This window comes from Anopheles stephensi, chromosome 2 (assembly GCF_013141755.1).
Source record: "Anopheles stephensi strain Indian chromosome 2, UCI_ANSTEP_V1.0, whole genome shotgun sequence".
Taxonomy (NCBI): Eukaryota; Metazoa; Arthropoda; class Insecta; order Diptera; family Culicidae; genus Anopheles; species Anopheles stephensi.
The window spans coordinates 62,764,120-62,788,586 of record NC_050202.1 but is presented as its reverse complement, the minus strand read 5'-3'; the positions used below and the strand labels follow the sequence as shown (position 1 = coordinate 62,788,586).

The window sequence follows — 24,467 nt, the reverse complement described above, 5'->3', positions numbered from 1 at the left end:
CAAGCCAGACGACAAACCAGAGCAAGACGAACAGCCCGAGCCTTCGGAGCCTGTCTCTGACGTTGTTGAAGAGAAGGTGACAGAGGTTGTCGAGGCAAAGATTACTGAGACCGTAGTCGAGAAGGTTGAGGCCAAGCCAGACGACAAACCAGATCAAGACGAACAGCCCGAGCCATCGGAGCCTGTGTCTGACGTTGTTGAAGAGAAGGTGACCGAGGTTGTCGAGGAAACGATTACTGAGACCGTAGTCGAGAATGTTGAAGCCAAGCCAGACGACAAACCAGAACAAGACGAACAGCCCGAGCCATCGGAGCCTGTCTTTGACGTTGTTGAAGAGAAGGTGACCGAGGTTGTCGAGGAAACGATTACTGAGACCGTAGTCGAGAAGGTTGAGGCCAAGCCAGACGACAAACCAGAGCAAGACGAACAGCCCGAGCCTTCGGAGCCTGTCTCTGACGTTGTTGAAGAGAAGGTGACCGAGGTTGTCGAGGCAAAGATTACTGAGACCGTAGTCGAGAATGTTGAGGCCAAGCCAGACGACAAACCAGAACAAGACGAACAGCCCGAGCCATCGGAGCCTGTCTTTGACGTTGTTGAAGAGAAGGTGACCGAGGTTGTCGAGGAAACGATTACTGAGACCGTAGTCGAGAAGGTTGAGGCCAAGCCAGACGACAAACCAGAGCAAGACGAACAACCCGAGCCATCGGAGCCTGTCTCTGACGTTGTTGAAGAGAAGGTGTCCGAGGTTGTCGAGGAAACGATTACTGAGACCGTAGTCGAGAAGGTTGAGGCCAAGCCAGACGACAAACCAGAGCAAGACGAACAGCCCGAGCCATCGGAGCCTGTCTCTGACGTTGTTGAAGAGAAGGTGACCGAGGTTGTCGAGGCAAAGATTACTGAGACCGTAGTCGAGAAGGTTGAGGCCAAGCCAGACGACAAACCAGAGCAAGACGAACAGCCCGAGCCATCGGAGCCTGTCTCTGACGTTGTTGAAGAGCAGGTGATCGAGTTAGTCGAGGAAACGATTACTGAGACCGTAGTCGAGAAGGTTGAGGCCAAGCCAGACGACAAACCAGAGCAAGACGAACAGCCCGAGCCATCGGAGCCTGTCTCTGACGTTGTTGAAGAGAAGGTGACCGAGGTTGTCGAGGAGAAGATTACTGAGACCGTAGTCGAGAAGGTTGAGGCTAAGCCAGACGACAAACCAGAGCAAGACGAACAACCCGAGCCATCGGAGCCTGTCTCTGACGTTGTTGAAGAAAAGGTGACCGAGGTTGTCGAGGAGAAGATTACTGAGACCGTAGTCGAGAAGGTTGAGGCCAAGCCAGACGACAAACCAGAGCAAGACGAACAGCCCAAGCCATCGGAGCCTGTCTCTGACGTTGTTGAAGAGAAGGTGACCGAGGTTGTCGAGGAAACGATTACTGAGACCGTAGTCGAGAAGGTTGAGGCCAAGCCAGACGACAAACCAGAGCAAGACGGTCATGCAGAGTCTTGTTCCGTGGTTGTTGATGAGAAATTGTTTGAAAAGTCGCTGGATAAAACTTCACCAGGAATCGTTGTTAGTCCAGATAAACTAGATGGTTCTGATGGTTCGGGTTCAGTAGAACAATTTGAAAGTGACGAAAAGATTTGTCTTCTCAAAGAAGAATTAGGTGTGTTTGATACAAGGAAGAGCTCTCTTTCGGCAGTTGAAGTGTCCACTCTAGACGATGACTCCCCGTTGCTTACTGATTTCACTACTTCTTCGATTACGTACGTCAGCGATCGTATTGATTCGTCCTCCTTAGAGCTGATGGTCGGTGAATCTTCGTTGAATTTCTTGAAAATTGGAAGCAGTGTACCGACCGATGAAAAGAGACTTGAAATTCCGTCGCCGGGTTCGTGCATGTCGTTCACCACAACTACCAGTGAATATATTGAGTCAATTTCGCATGACGTTGAAAAGTGCGTTATCTTCGGCAGTGCTCTTCAATCTGCCGTACCCGCTGAATACGATCGTTCCGTTTCGCTAAGTGATAATGCAGCATCCGATTATTCAACCGAGTCAGCTACCAAATACAACCTGCCTTACGATACCGAGTCTGACGGGTACGATGCTAGTGCGTACCCTACCAAGCGTAAAGGAATAAAATCTCAGGAAAGCGTTGCCGAGCCGAAGCACGCCAAGTCAACCAAACTGATTTCTGTTGATCAGCGTCACGGTTCAGCATCTCCACAAAGTGATATTACTGAATATACCGAAAGTGTATCGTATGTCGATTCAATTATAGACAGTACAAACTACGGAAGCGCCTTAAAGCAGAAAGAGATACAGCACGATGCCCACAGTAAGGGCACTACCAAAGAGAGCTGTGAACCGGACGTAAAACCGAATTTATTGACCACAGATCAAGCAACTACAGCTTTGCAAGCCGATCCCGTCAGGAAAGTGTCAGGAACAGATCCGATAGAATCTACTCAGGTAAAAAAGCGTCCCAAATCGAAAACTACTGTTACGAAGGTGAATTTACACAAGCAAACGCCAATTGATATTTCGAAGCGTTCCACAAAGACGGTTGACATCCGCATGGGTTCGGCTGAATCTACCGTAACTGTGACCAAGTCGACGACCACATCCAGCCGTATCTCGACCACTTCTACGCGAACACACGGATACATGCAATCGACCTTGTCTCGTGATCAGAAAGTGCTACGACCATTGACTTTAACCGATTCCACGCATTCGTCCCCTTCGAAGACATCGTACCGTACGGCCATAGTACCGATCAGCTCTTCGCAAACTACATCCACGTATTATTCTCCTTCGCACTCGGCAGAGCGAAAGCCCACAAAGTCACCTAAAACCGCAGCTCATCCTACGCAGGGTTTACCCGAAGCTACTCCAAAGATTGGAGCGACCGGTTCAACAGCCCGAAAAACTGAACCTAAAGACGCTAAGTCTTCAAGTAAGTCTGTGAGCAGCCGCACATCATCATCGACAGTCGTTTCGACGGCCAGCACTGTCGCCAGTCAAAGCAGATCGTCTCGCTCAACATCCACTACGGGAACGACGAGACGAGCAGCCACAGCTAAACACGACTCGAAGGAGCAACATGTTGTGAAGAAAGCGGACAAAGAGCAAGCAAACCTGGTCACCAAGTCTACGCTGCCGGCGGCCGTCAAGACGAGCAAGGACCGTGTTAACAAGAGCCTTATTCCCGTAAAGGTTCAAGCGGGCAAGCGCGAATCGACTCCTTCTCCGAGTCGGGTTCCAAAAGCCAAGTCCAAACCAGCACCGACGACAAAGTCAAGCGATCAGAAAGCGCACAAATCCACAACCGTAGCGGAGAAACCGGTAGGTAAGAAAGATCACTCTGTCCAGCTTATAACGAAATCCATCCCAAAGGTAACCAGCACGGTGCGCAAGGAAAGCTCGAAACAGATCGTTGACGACGTGTATCGGTGCAAGTCCGCCATGCACTATTCGTACAAAGACGCCGTCACGTTCGACCATGCCGAGGTACCGTCTTCGCTGCCATCCAGCCCGAGCCGCTTGAACAAAAGTTCCTCGAACAGTACAAATGTCCTAACCAGCGAGGTGTTTACCCGCACGATCGATTCGTCCAAATCCATCGAAGTGATCTACAAGCAACCGTCCACATCACACGAGCTGTATCGCAGGGTCAATGAGTACCGGTACAATGACGCCGACCTGAACTTTATAGAGACGACCGACTCGAGCCTGTCAGATTCGATCGCGCTGCCTTCCTCATCCTCGGAGCAGGAAAGCGACGCCACCGGCAAGCAGAAGCGATCTGCCAGTCCCGAGGGTTCGCCCAAGCAAACGAGCTCCTCGTCCGCGGTGACGACCATGACCACGCTGACGAGCAAAAAGAATCAGTCCGCCCCGCCGCCCCACCCTCATCACCATCCGTCCCGCCCTTCCAAGCACGGTCTCGCGGCATCCGGCAAGCGTGCCCGGGCCCGGTCGCCCGCCGATCCCAAGTATCGCAGGTCGGACATCTGGAGCCGAACCGATCCACCAGCGTCCAGCCAGGAGCTACCGGATACGTCGGAGGACAGCGACTTGTACTACTACCATCAGCAGCACTACCAGCTGCAACAGCAGCAGCAGCAGCTGCCGCCGGTGGCTGGCATTGCTGATCGGCGTTTAACTGCGTCGCTCGATGGGATCGTGCTCGAGAGTAGCATCTCGCCGATACTCGACTTCCGGGCATCCACGCCGCCACGCATGAAGTATAAATTTGATTACGATAGTTCTATGTTTCCAGGTAAATCTGCTTTATGAACAAACCAAACCAAACCAAAAAAAAAACTCAAATCAAATCAACAACCCAATCGCATTATCTTTATAATCGTCCATCCATATGTTATCTATCTCTTATATTTCGTACCATTAATACTTATGCAAAATCGTAATTTTACCAGCTATCGTTAATACCCCCCATTTCTGGCAGCATGCGGCATGATGTCACCCTCAATGTGGCACTCATGTACCGCTCTCGTACTCCATGTTTCCTGCCCTCGTAACTGTGACATAATACTATTATAGTGGTCGGGTCTGTCGGGTTGCCTTCCGTGTCTTGCTGCTTTTCTGGTTCACCGGTTTACTTTGCCTTACTTACTACTGTATGCGCTGGCACATGTTACTTCCGGTTCGCTCATTCGCTCGCTCGTTTGTCGCTAAAATTGCGTTTCTGATTTTGTTTCGAACTGTTTTGTTTCCGGTCGCTCCACTACGTGTCAAAATTCTTCCCCCGTACCCGGAACGTTATGAAAGCTCCGTTCCGACGGTTACTCGTGCGCGGTTGGAACACAAACAGCTATAGCAGTATTATGTCTCAACACGGTTCTTCGTTCTTCTATCATATGGCACGGTGTAAACGTTGAATGAAGCAGAACGGAGGCGAATGTAAAGCTGAAAACGCTTCGTACCTAACTCTAGTAGCTGCGATCTGCCACGTATCTGACTACTAGGAAAGCGGCCACCCTTTTGGCAAACACTCTCATGGGAAAGCGAAGTTAAAAAAAAGTCAAAAACATTAGCACAAAGATGAGTTTCCCGGACGCCGGGAAAAAGAAAAGGCTCAGTAGTCAGATAGTTCGTGGCTGTTACTCTGTATTGCCGTGTTTTTCCTTCCTTTCTTTGTTATGTTTGTGGTGATAGTTGCTGCCAAAGAGAAGAACTGCATTGAAGCGTATCCCTCTATGTATCACTGTACGTATTATTTGCCTTGCAATGATGCCTTTTCGATCCGTGTTTGCCTATTTATGTTTTTGTGTTTCGGTTGCGTTTCCAATGCGCTTTGTTTCAGAGCTGTGATTTATCGTTTTAACTTATGTTCGGCTTTTGTGTGCCAATTTTATTTGTCTTTTTTTCCACCCGAATTTCTACCACACAACGACACAACACAGGATAGCGAACGGTCGTTTAGTTGGCTGTGCTACTGTTAATCGACTACGAGAAGCCTGCTGTACTGTACGGATCCCGCTCGAACCATCTCGACCGACCTACCAGCGGCACCAGCGATGGCAGACATTCCGCTAATATCGATCACGAAGGAATGCTCGGACGATGAAGATCTTAGCTCGTCGAGTGCGACGAACAAACCGAACATTGAGGATGCACTAACCGATACCGAAGATCTGGTGATGGATGCCGGGCATCGCGGTGAGCGAAAACCTTCAGTCGCTACACCGATTCCACCAGCGTCCGGCAATCTGTCCCTGCTGGAAGCACTGCAAACGCCACTGGCTGGTGCAGTGACGGACGTGGAGGACTGTAGCGATACGTCCGATGAGGAGGAACGGGACAAAAAGCCAACCCGGGAGGTAGAGATATCGCTGGATGATTTTCTCGACCAAGGGTACGTGGATGAAATGACGAAATCGGATCAACGTGGCGCGAAACCGAAGATTCTAACGCGCTCCTGCTCCAAGGCTACCGAGAGTTCGAGCAAAAGCCTCAAAGTGTGCATGGACGTCAGTGCTGCGCTGACCGACTGTGAGGATTGTGCGATGTCGGGTGATGAGGAGCCAGACAAGGGCAGCGAGGTACCCGACTGTCCGGAAGATATTTTGATGCGCGTTGATGCGGACAACGGTATGGTTGACATTCACAATGCGGTTCGCCGACGGCAGGACAAACACTTGCCTCGCACGGAACAGGTTCAGTCTAGCAGCTCGGATACCGACGAGCCCGAGTGTAAGGTGGTTCGGCATCGGAAACCGCACCGGAAGGGTGTGCCGGTCGAGCCGAACCGGAACACATCGGACTGTGAGAACATTCTCGTGTCGGACGATGAATCGTCGGCCTGTGCCAAACCGGGACCAATATCGGTGTTTGAAGCGGATGAAATCACGATGGAAGCGAGCGATCATGAAACCGAACAATCGACCACCTTTCCCGAGATCAACATTTGCTTTGTGACCGATGAAATAGAGATGGAGGAACCGTCCAACCAAAAGCAAACCAAATCCCGTCCATCCTCGCTGTCCGTTGGGCAGTCGAATGCGGACGATGCGGTGACGGATGTTGAGAATTTGGATTCCTCGGACAGTGATAACGATGCACCGCACCAAAGCAAACGGCTTATGCCGCGTGCCGTCGCACGCGGTGGCAAGGGTGGTGGTTTGACCGATGTGGAAGACTTCAATGCGAGCGATGAGGAGATCGATGAGGAACAGGCACACCTCGAAATGGGTGGTACGGAGCATTCGTTTCTGCCATCGCCAACACGAGAAATTGCGATCATGCGAGGCGACGGTTCGGGTGAGCAGACGTCCAACGTAATGCCACTGAACCATGCCTGTCTGTTGGCGAAAACTCCCGACATCGAACAGGCCCTAACCGACTTCGAAGATCTGGACGTGAATGACGATGAAAAGCTGTACGATGACTCAAAGTACACGAGCGATGTATTGCCCGAGATGGATAACGATAGTGTGTACGCGAGCGAAAACACGCCCGTGGTTCCGAAGCAAAACCTCATCATCGAGCAGGCGCTTGATCCGCTAACCGACACGGAAGACATGTTTTTCGACCGTAGCCAAACCAAACCGAACACGGTCAGTGTATCGTTCGGCACAAACGAACTGCGCCGTCGCCGTAAGCCGAAGGGCAGTGCCTGCACGCAATCGTACAAGGGCAAAACGTTTCTCGACACTCATGCTACGGCGCAGGAGAATGGACCGGCCACTACCGATGTGGAGGATCTGTATCTGAGCGATGAGGATGCACCGACCGATCGTTCGAAACAGCGCCGGGCCACGATTCAGGTGCCACCCAATCAAAATGCGGACAGTGCCAAGACCGACATCGAGTACCTGTCCGGGGATGAGTACGTGTCGGAGCGGACCGTCCCTTCGCCGACGGTGTGTCCGGATGGGTTTCGCAGCACGATCAATTCCCGTGAACGGCTCAGCGGTGGTCGGCACGGTGGTGGTCCGCGGCTAGGAGGCGGATGTCCGCATCCGGCACCGACCTTCTGCAAATCGTCCTCCACGCCGGATACGGCCAACTGCCACACGGACTGTGAGGAGATACAGGGTGCTTCGGATGAGGAAGATGGGGCGAAGCTTGGAGCTGCCGCTGCTGCAGATCAGGAAAGTATCTCGCGTGCCCGTACGGCGACACCCTTCGAGCTGAGGCGCGCCCTCGACGAGAGTGGTAGCTGCGAAATTCACGACGCGATCGTCGGGCCACCGTTGCGATATCGGCAGGATATGAAGCGCGCCCAGCAGAGCGATGGCCAGGAGATGCCGACGGACGTTGAATTTCTGGACGAAGATCCAGTTCCAGAGCACCTGGTGCCACAAGACGATTAATTTCGATCCATCTTTCCGTCCCGTTACAGCTACAGCAGGTCGACCTTTAAGAAGTGATCGGAACGGTAGGGTGAAGGTTTTTAGTTGCTTTCGTTGCTTACAATTTTCCGTTGCTTGTTTGTTGTGTACGCCATGTGGCTGATGCTCGGTCGTTGGTGTGCAGCTGCTTCTCTTCAACTTTGTACGAACTAGAGATCAATAGGCTTGTCTAGCTTTGCTCGCTACTTGCCCGCTACGGGGGCTTTGCTGTGGAAGATGGTTTGCCGTACTTTAGTTGTTCGCGCGTAGCATTGTGGTTCTTTGATTTATGTTTTGCATATCACAAACGAACGCTTCAGCGCGGCTTTCGGTAAACGAGGTAACGTGGCTTTGGAATGAGTTGGAAAGTAGCTTCTGTTTTGCACACACCGTACACTCCGTTATGCGCTGCACCCTTATCTGCCTAGTACTAGTGCAACGTAGCTAGCTATCTAGACTAGCTTCTACTTTCTTTAACTTTCCAACCCCCATTCGATCGTTCACCCCGCATTCAAGCTCCTGTACATATGCAACAACACCTATGTATATAGAAACACTGTATCCTGCAACACTACTGTTGTTCCGATCTGTCAAAACTGTTCATCTCTTAACACACACACACACACACCTACACTATCTACCAAACAGAAGAAAAAAAAAAACCTCACCTTAGTCCATGCATTCTCGTCCCACCACTGTTGAATGTTCCTTTCCGTAAGTGTACTCCTGCCATCCTCCTCCTCCCGTCTTCCCTGTTCGTCCGGATTACCTATCCCACCTACCTAAGAGCATCTCGAGATCCTTGCGGAGCGTCCATTGTCCAAGTGCGGTGTGTTTGATCATTGTGCTTTTGTTGCTCTCTTCTCTCCAATCTGTGCATTCCAGATACGTACACCGAACACGACGATGCATTACAGACGTCGACCAGGCTCGAAGGTTAGTATGGTGAGCTATGGTGGCTCACTCGCAACGAATCAGTGCGTGCGTGATGCTCTCGCAACCCTTGTCTCGTCGTTTGCCCCTACCCGTGTGTCTTCTGCGCCTGAGCTTGTGCGACCACGGGTCACGTGTTTGCGATAGTGTGCGCTTACGCTCCGCTATTACTTCTGCTCCAAGCACTCACAGTTTATCACAGTGGACATACACATTCAAACCACTCAGTTAAATACATTTACACAAAGACCCATCAGTGTCGCACCGTGTACAAAATCCCACTCTACTACAAACACACACCAAGATGCAATCCAATACACAAACGATGCAACACGTTTTATTGATTGACAAACAATTCGATTCGAACGAGGAAGGTATGAAAATCTGATTCTGGTGACGGCGTGTGTCTGCGTGTGTGTGTGTCGGCGTTGATTTTCGATTGGTCTGCCGCGTGAGGTACTGTTGCGTTGCTGATGCGTTTGCTGATTTCCATTGCGCTTTATTTTCCGGAGTATCTTTAGAACGATTTTACGAAACAAAAACCCGAAAGGCGAAAGGTTCCCATGAAATGCTAATTGTAAACATAAAAAAAACCCAAAAACTTCTCGCAGCAACTCACAAAAAAAGCTGAAAACCATCGAACTAAAATGCGAAATCAGTCCTATTGGTTGTTTTCTTTACATCCCAACAAAAACCCCCCTCAAACGATCGGTCAATTATCATCATCAACATCATGCCACCATTTTGTCATTTGAGCGCACTCCTGTCATGCGAATCATCCTCACCCATACACATACATTGGGCATCAATCATGTAGCTGCGGCACGTACATGCAGCCCATTCAATGGGGACATAAGGCTTTCCCATCGAACGGCTCAAAAACTCGGCAATATGGAGCCGTGGTGCTGCTGCTGCTGCCGCCGCCGCTGCTGCCGCTTCCCTTTCAAAGTACCGATCTTTTTTGTCTCATTGCAGGCGATGAAGAGTATCTAGAGGTGGTCCGGTCGGAGGCAGGCCGGCTGGTCGACGACGTGCTGGAGCAGAGTGTATCGATCGTCAGCAGCTCACAGCCGGGCCCGTTGACGATCGATCGTGATCTGCAGCCACCGTCCGAAAGCGAACAGTACGCGATCCGTAGCGACATCCTGTCGTCTACCGATGGGGACGCTGTGGTGAAGTCGCCCACCATCGAATCCATGTCCGGCAAATCGTTCGATGACAATATGAGCAATCCCGAGTATGACCCATTGCTGCTTGGTTCCGCCTTCGGAGCGACGGCGGTCGGTGCCGATGGGCAACCGTTTGCGCTTCCTACCATGCAGCAAGACATACACGAAGAAGCCGATCACGAAGCGCGTGAAGATGTCGGGAGGATGTCGGTTGAGGATGGTGATGTTAAGCTTGAAGCTGGCAAAGCAATTGTCGGTGATGTTTGCTTACCAACCGCTGATCGTGCAGTAGATGAGAGCACGAAACCAGTGCCGGACGACAGTGAGCTTGTCGATCCGGAACGAGCCACTGCCGATCGAAGAGCGAAAAAGATCGATCGCAAGTATGCGCGCCTTTCGTCGGACCTTGGGCCGGAGGTGCTGCTCGATAAGAACCCCGAGTACGATGATGCGATCTCCCAGATTAAAGACGAAGTGTCGATGCTGCAGAGCGAATACTCCAAACTGAGCTGGGACGAGAGCGTATCCATGACGACTGGAGATTTCGGTTCCAGCACGCCCGACAATGATCTGCAAGGTAGCCCTGAGTGATGGTGCACATTAGCAAACGTTAGTGCGTCGAAGCCGAATCGTTCGCAGGCGAACAGACCACGGGCGAATGTCACTTCCTCTATCGACAGTCCACAGTCTTTTCGCTTCCGGTCTTCTTCCACCGTGCTCGGCAAATGTTTCATTCTACCATTCTTGGCTTTCGTTCGTTTCGTCTGGTTTTGTTCAGTTTTCATTGGCCAAAAAGGGAAAAAAACAAAACAAAACAACCATCAGCGAAGGCTCATTTGATTTGTGTTCCACATCCACCTCACTGTACTATGCTTTACACTCATCCATCCAGCCTGTGTCAGTCTGTCTTCGTCCCTTAAAAAAACGAGAACTTAATACGAGCTTAACACCCAACTAACGCAACTGGATGCTGCTGGAGCTCCATTTTCGATACACATTCCAAACCTTCGGCTACAACCTGGTGCTGACTACTGTCCGGTGTAGAATTCGTTGCTGCACCTCCAGTAACACACTATATGCTTTGCTAAATGCGCGATGCTATCCTAACCTCACTGATCCTTTTTCCCACGTCCCATTAAAATTAACGAAAACTCCACGATTCAGGACCGTGATTTCGCATTTCAGTTGACGGATGTTGTTTTTTATTTGGGTTTGTTCTTCTAAGTTTCGAGGCGATTGCAAGCCAACGTTCGATAGTGCAATTATGTTTCTTACTAACCTTTTAACGAACCCACCATGAATGTCGCACCCAAACACAGAAAAATTTCTTATATGTCGAATCAGAATCAGAATTTTCACACCATTTTTTCCTTACAACCCCAAATTGTGCGTCCCAGTCACGTGGCAGTTTGTGTAAAGTTGGAACCAATTTGAAAACATTTTTCTCTCTCTCTATTTCACTCACACACACACGCACTCACAATCAGATTCACAGACACTACACACAGACAGCTTAAATAGTGTGCATGAAACGATACCACTGAAAAGCTCAAAAATCCCACTAACTCTACTAACTGTGGAATTGTTACCTGACCAGTTCCGGGGTTAACGCTTGCTGCTCAGCTGCTCAGCCACAGTACAGTGACCCCACCCCTCCACACACTCACACACATAATTCAAACCTTCAAAAACGAACAAATGAAAAAGCCTTAACCTTAACACGCTTTTTTCACCTCGCTTTTATTTCCTCTTTTATTAACAGAAACAGATTTGCAACTACAAACAGAAAATAACATACCCCAGACAACGTCTCGCATTGACTCTCAAACCATAGCAGCCGCCTCTGCTGGCGAAGCTGTATCTGAAGCTTTCGCTAGCGGTCAGAACAATGTTGCTATCGCTGCAAGTACTACTACTACTGCTACCACTACCACTACTGCTGCAACCGCCCTGACAGCTGCTAACGCTACCGACGCTAATGATGCTGCTACCGCTGATCTTCACCACGTTCTCGCTGCCGCTTCTGCTACTGGGTTCGAAAGACAGGAGCATACCAGCTCCACGGTAGCTGGCACCTTCGCCCAGCAGGACCACTCGTCATCCATCGCGTCTACCGAACCGGAAAAACCAAGCCTAGATTCGTCCAGCTACGATGGGCAACCCGTACCGAAGCCACGTACCAGCATTTCTTCCCGCACGGACACGGCTACTCGGTCCAGCCTGCTGGAATCGTTCGAGCATCAGGATTCGATCGAACAGTATCCGGAACCGATGCCAGCACACTCCAGTGCTGACGTGGACCTGAATCTCCGCCAAGGTTCGATCACGTCCGACGATCTGTCGCACGTGGCCCAGAAGGATTCAAGCGAAATGGTTACAAGCGAGGAGGACATATCGACTGGTGCGAAGTTCTTCATTGGTGAGTGTAGCAGCGACATCATCACACGATCCTCGACCGAGAAGCGATCGGACTATGCGTTCGACAACGAAGGCTACACGTTCTCGCAAGACTCGCAAGGCACCGATGATGAATCGCGTCGGGAAGCGATGGAAGCGTACCAGCAACAGATTAAGCTAGAAGATGGGTTTACGCTAGACTCGCTCAAGGAGCTAGACATGGGTTTACGCTCATCAGGAAAGCCGCCCGTAGTACACTCCCCGGTTAGCGCATCCGCCGTCCAACCGGTTACGAAACCATCACAAACGGTCGAGCCGGGAGAAGCAACGATACTCGACACGACCAACGAGCAATACTCGCACATGACAATCGACGAGATCACCATTGCCAAAACGCTCGAAGAGGTTAAGGAATCGCTGGACGCGGTGCAGGAAGAGCTGATCGAAGCCGTGTCGGACGGTACCCCAATCAAGCAATCGCCCTCGGAGTTTGAGTTTAAGATTCTGCCCTCGACACGCTACGTGCAGGATCCGATCTACGAAACGAATCAGGAAGAAGCGGTCGCTGTTTCCACCGCTACGTCGGCAGCCATTACCACTACCACGATCGTAAGCGAAAGCGTTCTTTCCGATTCTGAACCGAAGCCTTCGGTGGTCGGACCTCCGATAACAATCGACGAACCACCAACTGGCGGATCGTCCGACAGTTCGCAGGTAGAAATGTCGGCACGCTTGCGACACGGTCCGCATCAGGGAGTACATCAGCCAAAGGGTAGCCGATGGTCGACAACCGATGTGGACAGTTCGGGTGAAAGCCATTACCAGAGTTTCGAGCACACGGACAGCAGCAGACCACTTTCCTCGGACATTGAGCAACAGATGTTGCCGTACGCGTCGTCCGAGTACGAGACGGCGCAGGATCATTCGATAGTGCCCACCTCGATCGGGACGGAATATCACAGTGCCGTTAGCACACTGCACTCGTACCCGGTTAGCTCGCACGACAGCATGAAGAGCTTCGACTCGGAAAGCTCCGGCAATCTGGCTAGCATCGAGTCGGAAGCCACCGAAACGCTCGTCCCGTCGACAATGGATGTGGATTTCGACTCATCCGATGCGGCCCTCATTCACGACGATTCGGAAGATGATTTGCGCGATAAAATGTTGCTGCTGGATGATAAGGAAGAACTCTCGTCCAATGCTAGCAGCGTGCCGATCGCTATGAAACGCTCGCACGAGATGGACTTTGCCGAGCTGAAGAGTGACTCTATGGCGGAGGAAAGCATGCACTTTAGTGAGCAGCGAGAAGCGGCTGGTGCCGCCGTCGAGATGATGATGCAGGATGAAAAGCTGCTCAGCTCGAGCATCGGTACGGCGCGCGATTTGGTCGAGGCAATGCAGGCAACAAGCCTGGAGGATGTCAAGACCGAACCGGCGGATGATGCGAAACTCGGTACAAGCCTGGAAGATGGTAGCATTCTCTCGATCAGCCTGTCCAGTGCGTCCAATTTGGAAACGATCATGGAAAACTTGTCGGAAAAGACGACCGTACCCGGCCCTGTACCGACACACGTGGAGATTGGGCTGGATGCCGTAACGCCTACTACGGCTGGCGGTACAACGGGATACATCGGAGACATTACGCTCACGTCGACCGTGCTTAAGGAGGGCGATGTAAACTTCCTCAACACGCAAGCCACGACCGAGATCATAGAGGTGAGCACCGGTGGCGATTTGTTGGGGCGTGATGAAAGCGAAGAAACGGTTCGCAAACGTGGCCACAAGCGCACCGAAAGTACGTCCATCATTTCCGGCAAGTTTATGGCGGACATGGGAGAGGGCAACCGCGACTCGATCGAATCGCAGGATGAATCACTGTCCCAGGAAGCATCCAAGCAAGCGTCCAGCTCGGAACGTGACGAGACGCGCGAAGAATCGTCCGATTCCGATTACGATCGGTACGAGAGTGAGTACTCTCGGTCGTTCCGAGCCCCGGTGGCACAGTCCAAGAAGAAGGACAAGAAACCGGGTGGCGATGTGTTCGAGAAGGACTTTGAGCTGGATCGGCGCAACTCCTTCTCACCGTCGCAATCGGTCATCGAAACGATCGTGGAGGATGTGCACGCGGAGATCGAGCAAAGTGATGAGGCACAACAAATTATGGCCAGCAAGAGCCAGATGCTGAAGGAATACCGTGAATCATCCTCACACAACATTCCGGACATTCACGTGACGGACGACTTTGCAGAGCCACTGTCACCGAGCAAGGACGAAATGGATGTTTACCAGGAAGAATCGTTTGCCGCATCGAAACAGGTAACGACGACCGTATCATCTGAGACTGTTTCTAAGAGCGAAACGACAGCAGCAACAACGACGATGACTACGACAGTAGTGTCCTCAGCGTCATCGTCTTCCGGTGCGCCAAAGCAGACTGGAATTCAGTACGCCAAACAGGAAGAATACCAACTGACCGAGGAACAGTACCAGGAGCTGATCGAGCAGAAGTACAAGGCAAAGCTGGCCGATACGACCACCAAGTACGGGTACGACGTGGACGATAAGGACGATTCAGCCGGATCGGACTCGTTCGAAATGTTGGAACAGCCCGACATATCGGACGAGTTCGTCATCGTGGAGGAGGTTGCCCGTGAAGCGCACGAGTTCGACTCCGAGGGCAAAAGCATGGCCATCAAGCCCACCAAGATCGAGAAGAAGCACGACGAGGATGTGGAGAAGATACTGGTCAAGTCAGCGCCAGCCCACACAAACGCCGGCTCAATGTATGCCGCCAACATGCGCGACGACATGATGTACGAGTTTGAGGAAAGTCCGCCTACGGGTGGGGCCGAAGGTGGGGTCGGTGCCGATGGTGTTACGATGGATCTGCTGAACAATGGGTATCCGCTGGAGGAGAGCAAACGGTGGGTAGAGATGCAGCTGGCGGAAACACAAAACTTCCGCTACCCGTACGAGGACCGGCTGGAGGACATCAAGGAGGAGGACACCGACTTTGAGGTGGGTAGCAGCCGCATTGGCTCCATTAAGGACTCGTTCTCGAGCACACCGGACTACGACATGCTGGCCAAGCGGATGGCGTCACGCGAGCATGACGACATTTCTATGAGCAGCTTGCAGGAGTTTGAAAACCTAGAACATGTGATTTCGCTCGAGAACCGCAAAATGCAGCAGGGCTCACAGGACTCGCTGAGCAACGGTAGCTTCACGCGCCGGTTCATGCAGCGAGGCGTGCACGGGGACGACATCAGCCTGTCTAGCTTGAAAGAGTTCGAGGGGCTCGAGAATGCCTGCATCGAGGCGCACCTGATCGAGATCAAGGCGAAGGAGGAGGCCGCACTTCTGCTCTCGCGTTCGGACGAGTCAAACAAATCGAACGGGTCGAACGGAGCTAAACGCAGTCCACCGTCGAATGGCAGTGGAGTTCCAGTTCCGAAGAGGCAACAATCGGGCGAAGGATCCTCTTCAGCTCAGCAGATTATCAGCAGTTCTTCCATTACCACCACCGTGGTTGGTAGCGCTGGATCTACCGTTCCTTCAGAACTGATCTCCACGAAGGTAGAGAAGAAGATCACCACCGAATCGGGTCGAGATGGGGGATCGGCAGTGTCCACGACCACAACAACCGTCACGACCATCTCGCACGAAGGTCAGGTGCGTCAGGTGTTTGACGAAGAGGACCTCACCTCCCATGTGCTGACCGTGTCCAGTGACAGTTTGGATGGTACGAGAACTGCCCCGAAACAGCTCCCAGCCAGCCGTGACAGACTCCCGTCGGCTCACTCCAGCAGCGACAGTCTCGAAATGCACAGCAAGAACAATGTGGACGTGATGACCAGCAGCATCGATTCGATCGAGTTCTCGAAGACGGGTGTAGCAACTACCAGATCGTCACAGTCCGATTCGATCGAGCATATGGCACAGCAGCAGCAGCAACCGTACCGCAGCGACAGTACGGACTCGATCGAAGCACAGCAGCAGCAACAAAAGCTGCAGCAGCAGGCACACGCGGCACAGGCACAAGGCATCCATGGCTTGAGTGATACGAAGCGGGACTCGCTGGAATCGCTCACTGCCGCGAGCAGTGACAACCAGAGCGGGTTCAGTAGCCCAACCAAATCGGTTCACGGTTCTCGTCAGTCGTCTGAGAGTGGTGTTGGAGCTGCCAGTGCTTATCACCAGCAGCAGCAGCAGCAACACACGGTGCAGACAACCGTGTCCTCACTCCACACGACCACTGTCACCGGTGGACGTACGATGCAGAAGGACATATCGGCCGACTCACTAACCGGGCCGGATGCGGCATTCCTGACCAGCACCGAAAGCCTCGAAACCAGCTCAACGGCCACGAACGCCACCTACCAGAATGAAACCGATTCCCAGATGTCGTCCAGCGTTACCAGCTGCGATTCCATCACGATGGTAGTCGACGCGGTAGGTTCGCAGGTGTTGGATGACTGGGATAACTTTGCCTCGTCGGCCTCGATGGCCACCGGGCACCAGGGTACGGGTTCGGGTGGATTCGCAACCTCCGTAATGACCGCCTCGATGAGCGCTTACTCTTCGGCCACCGGTGGTAGCAGCAGTGGTAGCAGTGTCGTAACCAATGTCATCCACACAGCTCAGCAACAGCAGCAACAACGAGAAGCGTCCTCGACCTTCTCGTCCTCCACGGTCACAATGGTGTCCAGCTCTTCGTCGGCGACATCGGCAAGCTTCCACGTAGCTCAACAGCAGCTGGGGGAAAGTGAACTATTAAGTAGAGAACTGTTTCCAGGTTAGCGTGTTTTCTTTTCCAACCCACCAATACAAAACCAAACCAACCCGTTACCCCCACCCCACTCACTAAACTCTCTCCGGTGGCTTCCCGTAACACTGAGCTCGTTTTGAGCCCAGCGAACGGTCTCAACCTTCGGTGTACTAGAATGAACGTCGTCTCGGTCTCGGATTCGGTTTCGGAAAACAAGCGCGGCGCGACGCATTCATTGCTTTTGATTTTCCTATCAAATCCTTTTCACTTTTCGATGCTTTCCACCGTTGTGTGTGTGTGTTTTCTTTTGTTTTTCTTACTTTTCTTCCGCCATTTTAATCGCTGCTAGACTTATTCGCTTCGAATAGCCACACACACACATGAACTAGCAATTTTACTAGTAGAGTGTTTTCATTTTTTCCTACCCACACACACTTACATACTTACACAAGCTCGCGCAAAACACGTTCGATTAGCCCTACTTCTTTCGTTCAGTTCTTTCTTCGGTAGACAAACCCATTCACTGTAGGAAATGGAGCTCGGAAGACAGTTAGGCAGAGGCAGAGCGATCATTAGGCTACCATCTGTTTTGACATCCTTCCATCGATCAAAACCAGTTTTATTAGGCATTATTACATTATAGATTTGTTTTAGTTCGGTTAATTTAGCATTATCTCATCGCCATAGTATACGTGCTACAGTTTTGGTTTGTTTACTTTTAGTTTTCGTGCTACCTTTAAACGTTACTGAGCGTTGCATGCTACGAAACAACACGACCCGACATTACTGAACCGTAACCCATACTAACCTATCTGGTTGTGTTTTTCTCTCTCTCTCTCCCCCCTACCCGTTTTCTTCTTGCACAGGAGAAATAGCTTTCGATGATGTGAAGGAAACAGCTAAGGAACGAATGCAAAGCGTACGTACTGTTGTGAAGCTTGTAATGCTAAATGAAGCGTAGTTTTGATTATCAATCTTGATCGATCGACCAATCCACTTATCAAACTAATGCAATAAATTTTAGCACTTTGCAATCATATAATGGACTCTTGGAATTGTACACAATCAACTGCGGTTTAAGCAAGTGGTGGATACAAGATGGATCCCGACCACCCTTCGCAGTACGCAGGGCTGATTTCTTTGCTTACGGGTAAAATCAAGTCACAGAAGGCCATAAATGGCAGGCCAAGACCTCTCGAGGTTGTAGTGGCAAGTAAGGGGGAAGCAGGATATAGGATGTTCCGATGGCTGAGGCGAAAGCGGCGCCAGTTTTCACACGACAAGATCGGGGTTCAAATCCCATCCAGATTGCCTCCCCGTAGGCAGGACTGACTACCTTGCTACGGATAAAATCAAGTCATAGACACCAGAACCGAAGGCCGAGACCTTTCGAGGTTGCCAAGAAAGAATATTGTCTGCAAATTTGTTACATTTTTTGAGTCGACTGTTTGTCGTTTTCGTTGTGTTTGTGGCACATAAGCGTTTAATATTTTCTTTGACATTCATTATTAGAGATTAAAGGATTTTACACAAAAACTTTTATCCATTTAATATATAATATCATAAATTTTGTGAAATTTTTGCTGCCATTTGAAAATAAATCTTAATTTTAACAGAAGGATAGACGATCAATCGAGACTTATAATACAAACTACGCTTTATCTATAAAACGGCTCTACTCTAAACAGTTGAGATAAATTTTAATCATCGTTGTTTGTTCCTGTTGCTCATTTCACAGAAATCGACCGAAAAGGAGGAGTAAGGGAATCGTAATCAACAACCCACTACACTACAGGACGGCGATCTAAAGGTGCAATGCAGTAGTGTGTATTTTTCCACAATTTTAACACATCATTCTTCAAACCCTACGCTACGATTCAAAAGCCAAACCTACAGCAAAACACAACAACCTTCTTCTCACATTCAACCTATACGTATATAAGTTCTCCGACGGTAGCGAATCAAATCGAGAGGGCATGGGTGTGGTGAGGGGAAATGAATTTGAAGACCGTTACGCACGGGGTTTTAGTAAAACTTCATCACTAAATAATAACCAACAGAAGAAGCTTAGCTCAGTCAGATACATATTACGTTCAGCTGCAATGAACTTAAAACTGAAACATTCTTAAAGCTCCTTTTTAATGTAAATTCCACCCGGCGGGGATTTCTTCTTCGTGTACCATTCGATACGGTTTGAGACGCGCCAACAAGGTTAGGGATAGTGCGATGAGATGTGGGTGAGATGATTTATAAAGCAAACAACCCGCTGCAAACAAGCGAGCGATCGTTAAATGACCAAATGTACTGCGGTGTGCGTGTGTAATGTGAGCTTCAACAGGGCAACTCATGGCATCGTGGCCTAGTTTTCAGTTACCTTCGTTCGTGCGCGACACTAGCCTAGGACGTTGGTGTACGTGAGTGCGATGTATTCCTTGCTGTCGCCGGCCAGTACGTAGGTGACGTTAATTCTTAAGCTTCAAGCATTCTTTACCGCTTATTCGTGTGTTCGCATATTTAAGGTGTGTTCATGCTTCGTGATCGCTTTCGATGGCAGGTGGCAACGTAACGAAATTAAGTAAGAAAAAGCAAAAACAAAAAACAAAACAAACCAACAGGAGAAAAAGATTAAAAGACCCCCTTAGAAATGGCTGTCACCGTGTCAAAGGGTGTAGTTACTGTGCATGGGCGCCACACTGACGGCCAGACCAGATAGTAGTTGAAACCCGGGAACGAAAAGGGAGTGCATTTGAGATTTCCTTTGTTTCCCTTTTTTTAAAAAACAAAACAAAACAAACCGAACGGAAGATATTGCAAAAACCCACTGTTTGCAAACAGTATGTTATAGCTAAAATATACAATTACTGATCAAATCAAACGTATAACAAAACGTATATATATTAACAGAGCAAAAACGGGGCGCGCTGCAAAACGGAAAGGTAAACAGTGAAGAAAACAGCCAAATATTGCAGGCAGAAAGTGAGACAGATAGAGAAAAAATCATAAACAAAACCGCAAATAATATAACATTGCCTGGGCAGAGTGGAGCGGAATAATGCCCTAGAAGGAACTAGAAAATAGAATGGAACATATTTTAAGAAGAGCAACAGGCCCACACTGCATATTAAAAAAGTGACAAACGATGGGATAAGCAGCAACAAGATTATACACACAGACACAAACACACACTAAAATCGCTACCACGTGCTACCAAACTTACTAAACAAATATTATTAATACAAGAAAAGAAAACAAAACAAAACCAAACAATACAACACACATTGCATACTTACATGGATGTACTATTTGCAAAAAATTATGAAGAATAAAAGTGCTTATGACAACAATAACATAACGATCGGTGTTTTGTTCGGTGGTTCGCGATGAACAAGTAAGTATTTTGAAGTATCACAGTGGTGCGTAATTATCGCTTTTGGTATGAAAAATGTTTTCTATGTTGAGTAGAAGTTCCATAGAATAGAAAGGAGAGCTTACAACTGGATCAGAGCTTTGGAATAGATCGATCGAAATTAGGTTTATGTACTTCCAGTAATGAAAGCATTTTTTTAACTAAGATCCGCTCTTCTTCTTCAATTGTGTTTTATATTGTTTTATTATGTGAAGAGAACATCTACCGGAAATTAATCATCATCATAATAATGCATAGTGCATCAATCAAGTACTGGGCGTCTCCATCAAGTACTGGGCGCCTCCATCTGGTTAATTAAGTCACAAATTTGATTTTTTTAAATAACCTAAAATTCGATTTTTTACATGAAGCTTTAAAGCTGCGTGAAATGCATATCGAAAATATAAACTTTTCTAAATTTAAAAGTTCTAAAAATCATTTGTTCCAGAGTGATCGCAGAATAAGATGCACCTGCAAAAGCAAAACTTACAATCATCAAATAAAAAATAATTTAAGCTTCATCTGCTCCAATTTTAGTTTTGGATTTTTGGGCCAAAAAGTAGGGTAACACCAACATGCCAAAAAACATTCAGCTCTAGAGCCGTAGTATTTGAGGTCCACAATCCGACCCAAAAAGGAATGTTAAGCCAGTTGGAAAGTCCTTGAGCCTGGAAAGTTTTTTGGTTTTCTAATTGATCAAAAATATACAATTTCTGACTACAAGATCAATTTGGGCGCATAATTTCAACTAAGATAGAGAAATCCGCGTGTTGATTGCTTAGGTTTTAGCAACAGACCCGTAATTTGTTTGAGTTTAGTAACGAGCGTTTGAGGTTGCATTTTGAGTTTGAACTGCAAAAACAGACGCTGACTCTCCCGATCGATGGTTGTCACACGCGAAAGCAATGACAACTTGCCACCAATATTTTGAGGTTTAGCCTTGCCTGCCTTTTTCTTGTGCCAATTAGTCACAAACTTTACCCGTAGCTTAACTTTAGCCGTAAGAATAGCTGGCAGCATTTTAACCACAAATCATCCAAAACCAAACTAAAAAAATTGCAATCGTTCTCATAAGTTGACTTATTTCCATCAAATACTGGGCGTCTCCATCAAATACTAGGCGTCTCCATAAAGTACTGGGCGCCTCCATCATTAAGCAACATTTGCCAAAAAATATTAAAATCCCTACGACTAGAGCATTTTTAACAGATAAGATTTAAATTATTAATCAATTTTTCAAACAATTTAAGTTTGAAAAAAAAAACTTTGCTACACGAAACACCAATTTATTTTTCAATTAATTTGATGGCGGATTCAAATAATAGCTTTATAAGAATCACACAAGCCAAACGAATAAGAGCGTAAGCTATGCATCAAAAATAATTTCTCGCACATTAGTTCGGAACGTACGTCGTTAAGGCTGTGGTGACCACGGTCTCAATAACCGACACGGCTGTAGTGGTGCTATCGTTCGAGGCAACCGTTGAATTGCTGCTGGATTTCTGTATCGCAGCCAGATTAAACTGAATCAGTATGATGAGATAGCTCGTTATCGCACCCGTAATCTAGCGGAATAAAATTTTAAACAATGCATTTCCATTACCAACAGGTTCCCGGTACTGAGAAAGCGTATCTACCTACCGCATACAGTGTCGTCATGTCCAGATCGAAAAATCCGCACGCACTAAAGTTCAGATGGTGGTTCAGCAGCTTGAGCGAGAGGTGGTTCACCACCTCGTAACAGTGACACTCGTCGACCACATTCGCCAGATAGTGCATCTCGATGCCCGTTCGGTGCGAGTCGGTTTTCGTCTTCCAGCACACGAAGATCGGTACGATACACTTGAGCGCCGTGTACGAGATGTACGTGAGCGCCAGCAGAAACAGTTCCGCCGACCGGAACAGTATCGGCACCTCCTGCTCCGTGAAGCTACAGTACAGAAAGTAAAACTCGGCCGTTATCGCCACGAACCCGTGCGCCATCGCGACCAGCATCTGCACGCTGTACATACGGTTGACGATCTTGCCCACCTCGCACAGCTCGTCATGCGTCCGGCAGATCAGGATCAGCTTGTTGTCCAACCGTTGCTCGATTTTTACCCTTAGCCGCAGGTCAGCCGGCAGGTACTGGCGAGCCGGGCCGAGTCCTTCCGCATCCGACCACGGTTGGATGGCACTGTTGCGGGGGGTGGACAGTTCGATCGACTTGGTCGGCGAACTGGACGGTTGCTTGCCGGGCTGGTACGGCTTGACTGCGATGACCTTGGTGATTGGGTTTTTCGGCGGCGTAGCGGCCAGCTGCTTACGGCGCTGCGTGTACACGGTAAAGATTTCCTTCTCCAGATAGTCGAGCGGTATCTCGGCAATGTCCGCATCCTGCTCGCCCACGAACTGATCCTTGTAGTGCAGCAACCCGTGCGCAATCGCGTTCATGTGTGCGTTCATCGCGTTGAACCGCTGGCGGATGGCCAACACCAGCATCACGTACCAGATGCGGCTCACCGAGTTGATGGCGGTCGGTATGGTCGTGATGTACCATATCAGCGAGTAGACCGTAAACTCCTCTTCAAACGCCACGAAGCTGTACACCGTGATGACCGCTTCGAAGGCCAGCACCAGCAGCAGCAGCACGATGGTCGTACGCCGCAGCCGCTGGTTGTTCAGCAGAATGCCTTCCGTGGCGAGGTGGTTATCGATGCGGGCAATCCGATCGACGCACTGCACCAGCTGCCTTTGGTTAATCATCCCGGCCACCATATCGGTGGCCATCATCAGCGGTTCCATGTAGATGATGAAGATACCGATCGCATTCGTGAGCGTTTCTGCAACATTAACGTGCTACATTAACACACAAAGACAATCGATACCGACACCCGGCTACTCACTCTGCGTGCCCCAATCGTCCTTCACGTAGTTGGTGGTGGCCACATGGTACAGCGCACTGTACACGATCAAGCTGCACACCACCCATACATTGCCCAGGATCGAGAGCTGCAGCACGGTACGCTTCGCGAACGCCCACAATGAGTACGGAATCACGCCAAAGATGGAGGAAACATAAAACAGCACGTGCTGCGAATCGAGCAAACTGCGTACCGGAATAACGGACATTTTAGAAAGGTCTGCCGGAGCGTGCGAGTGGTTGCTTTAGTCACACCAGCAACCACAAGCCCTGAGCAAGAGGTGCTCAACCCATTAATCAACGAACGCCGGGATGACAAGTGCATTAAACATTCACAGTACAGTCATTAGCCAAATTGATTCCACCCATGGTTGGTGGGATGGGCACGGTAATGTTGTTTTAGTGTCACCGTTTACAAACAAATACTGCTGGTGAGTAGTGCAATTATACTGTTTTATGTACATTTAACAGACTTGTTGGCGCATCCTTCATTACACTCATCGATCGAGGACGTGTTAACGCGTGATGAAGGAGATGTTGGAGAAAGCATATGGAAAAAGGTATCGTCCAAGACAAACTGTTCTCAACCACCGTATGATGGTTACTACGGTTACTGTGGTAACTAGATTTTTTCCGTAACTAGGATCCGAATCCCGAATGTTGGGCTCTTTGGGAGATTTTTGATGCCTTCGTCCATAGCATTTAATTCGGTCGTAGATTATTTAAAAATTCACATCCATATATTTTCACTCACAGTCCATATATTTTTCGAACAACCTGCTTTTTTTTCTTTTCGGTGGCACTACAACCTCTAAAGGTCTTGGCTTGCCATTTCTGGCTTTAGTAGTCAGCCCTGCGTACGGGGAGGCGGTTGGGATGGGATTTGAACCCCGGTCCGGCCGTGTGAAGACCGGCGCCGTTATCGCCTGGGCCACCGAACCGCTCAACCTAAAACAAAAACCCCAACATTACGGAAAACTATGGATTGCTTGAACAGGATTAGTCCTTCGACACGATCGACGTTTCTTGTCAGTCCAAGCAGCC

The 24,467-nt window shown here is 49.4% G+C and overlaps 2 protein-coding genes across 16 annotated transcripts in view; one reads left to right on the top strand and one right to left on the bottom strand.

The window, feature by feature from the left end:
• Positions 1-20,013, top strand: part of LOC118506675 (ankyrin-3) — a 115,410-nt gene extending 95,397 nt beyond the window's left edge. For 12 of the 15 annotated variants that reach the window (XM_036044117.1, XM_036044115.1, XM_036044114.1 and 9 more), the window contains 5 exons: positions 8,734-8,784; positions 9,757-10,527; positions 11,713-17,142; positions 17,982-18,034; positions 18,854-20,013. In XM_036044117.1, coding sequence (XP_035900010.1) covers positions 8,734-8,784; positions 9,757-10,527; positions 11,713-17,142; positions 17,982-18,034; positions 18,854-18,877 — 6,329 coding nt within the window. In that variant the 3' untranslated portion in view covers positions 18,878-20,013. The remainder of the gene's footprint in view (positions 1-8,733; positions 8,785-9,756; positions 10,528-11,712; positions 17,143-17,981; positions 18,035-18,853) is intronic. The other 3 variants (XM_036044118.1, XM_036044128.1, XM_036044129.1) reach the window with 3 other exon arrangements.
• Positions 20,014-21,837: 1,824 nt separating this feature from the next.
• LOC118506677 (gustatory receptor for bitter taste 66a) lies at positions 21,838-23,917 on the bottom strand. The gene is made up of 3 exons (XM_036044132.1): positions 23,407-23,917; positions 22,163-23,343; positions 21,838-22,086 (listed from the first exon to the last, which is right to left on the bottom strand). Exons 1-3 carry the CDS (start codon positions 23,630-23,632, stop codon positions 21,916-21,918), a joined length of 1,578 nt encoding a protein of 525 aa, XP_035900025.1. The 5' UTR covers positions 23,633-23,917; the 3' UTR covers positions 21,838-21,915.
• Between the last annotated feature and the right edge of the window lie 550 nt (positions 23,918-24,467).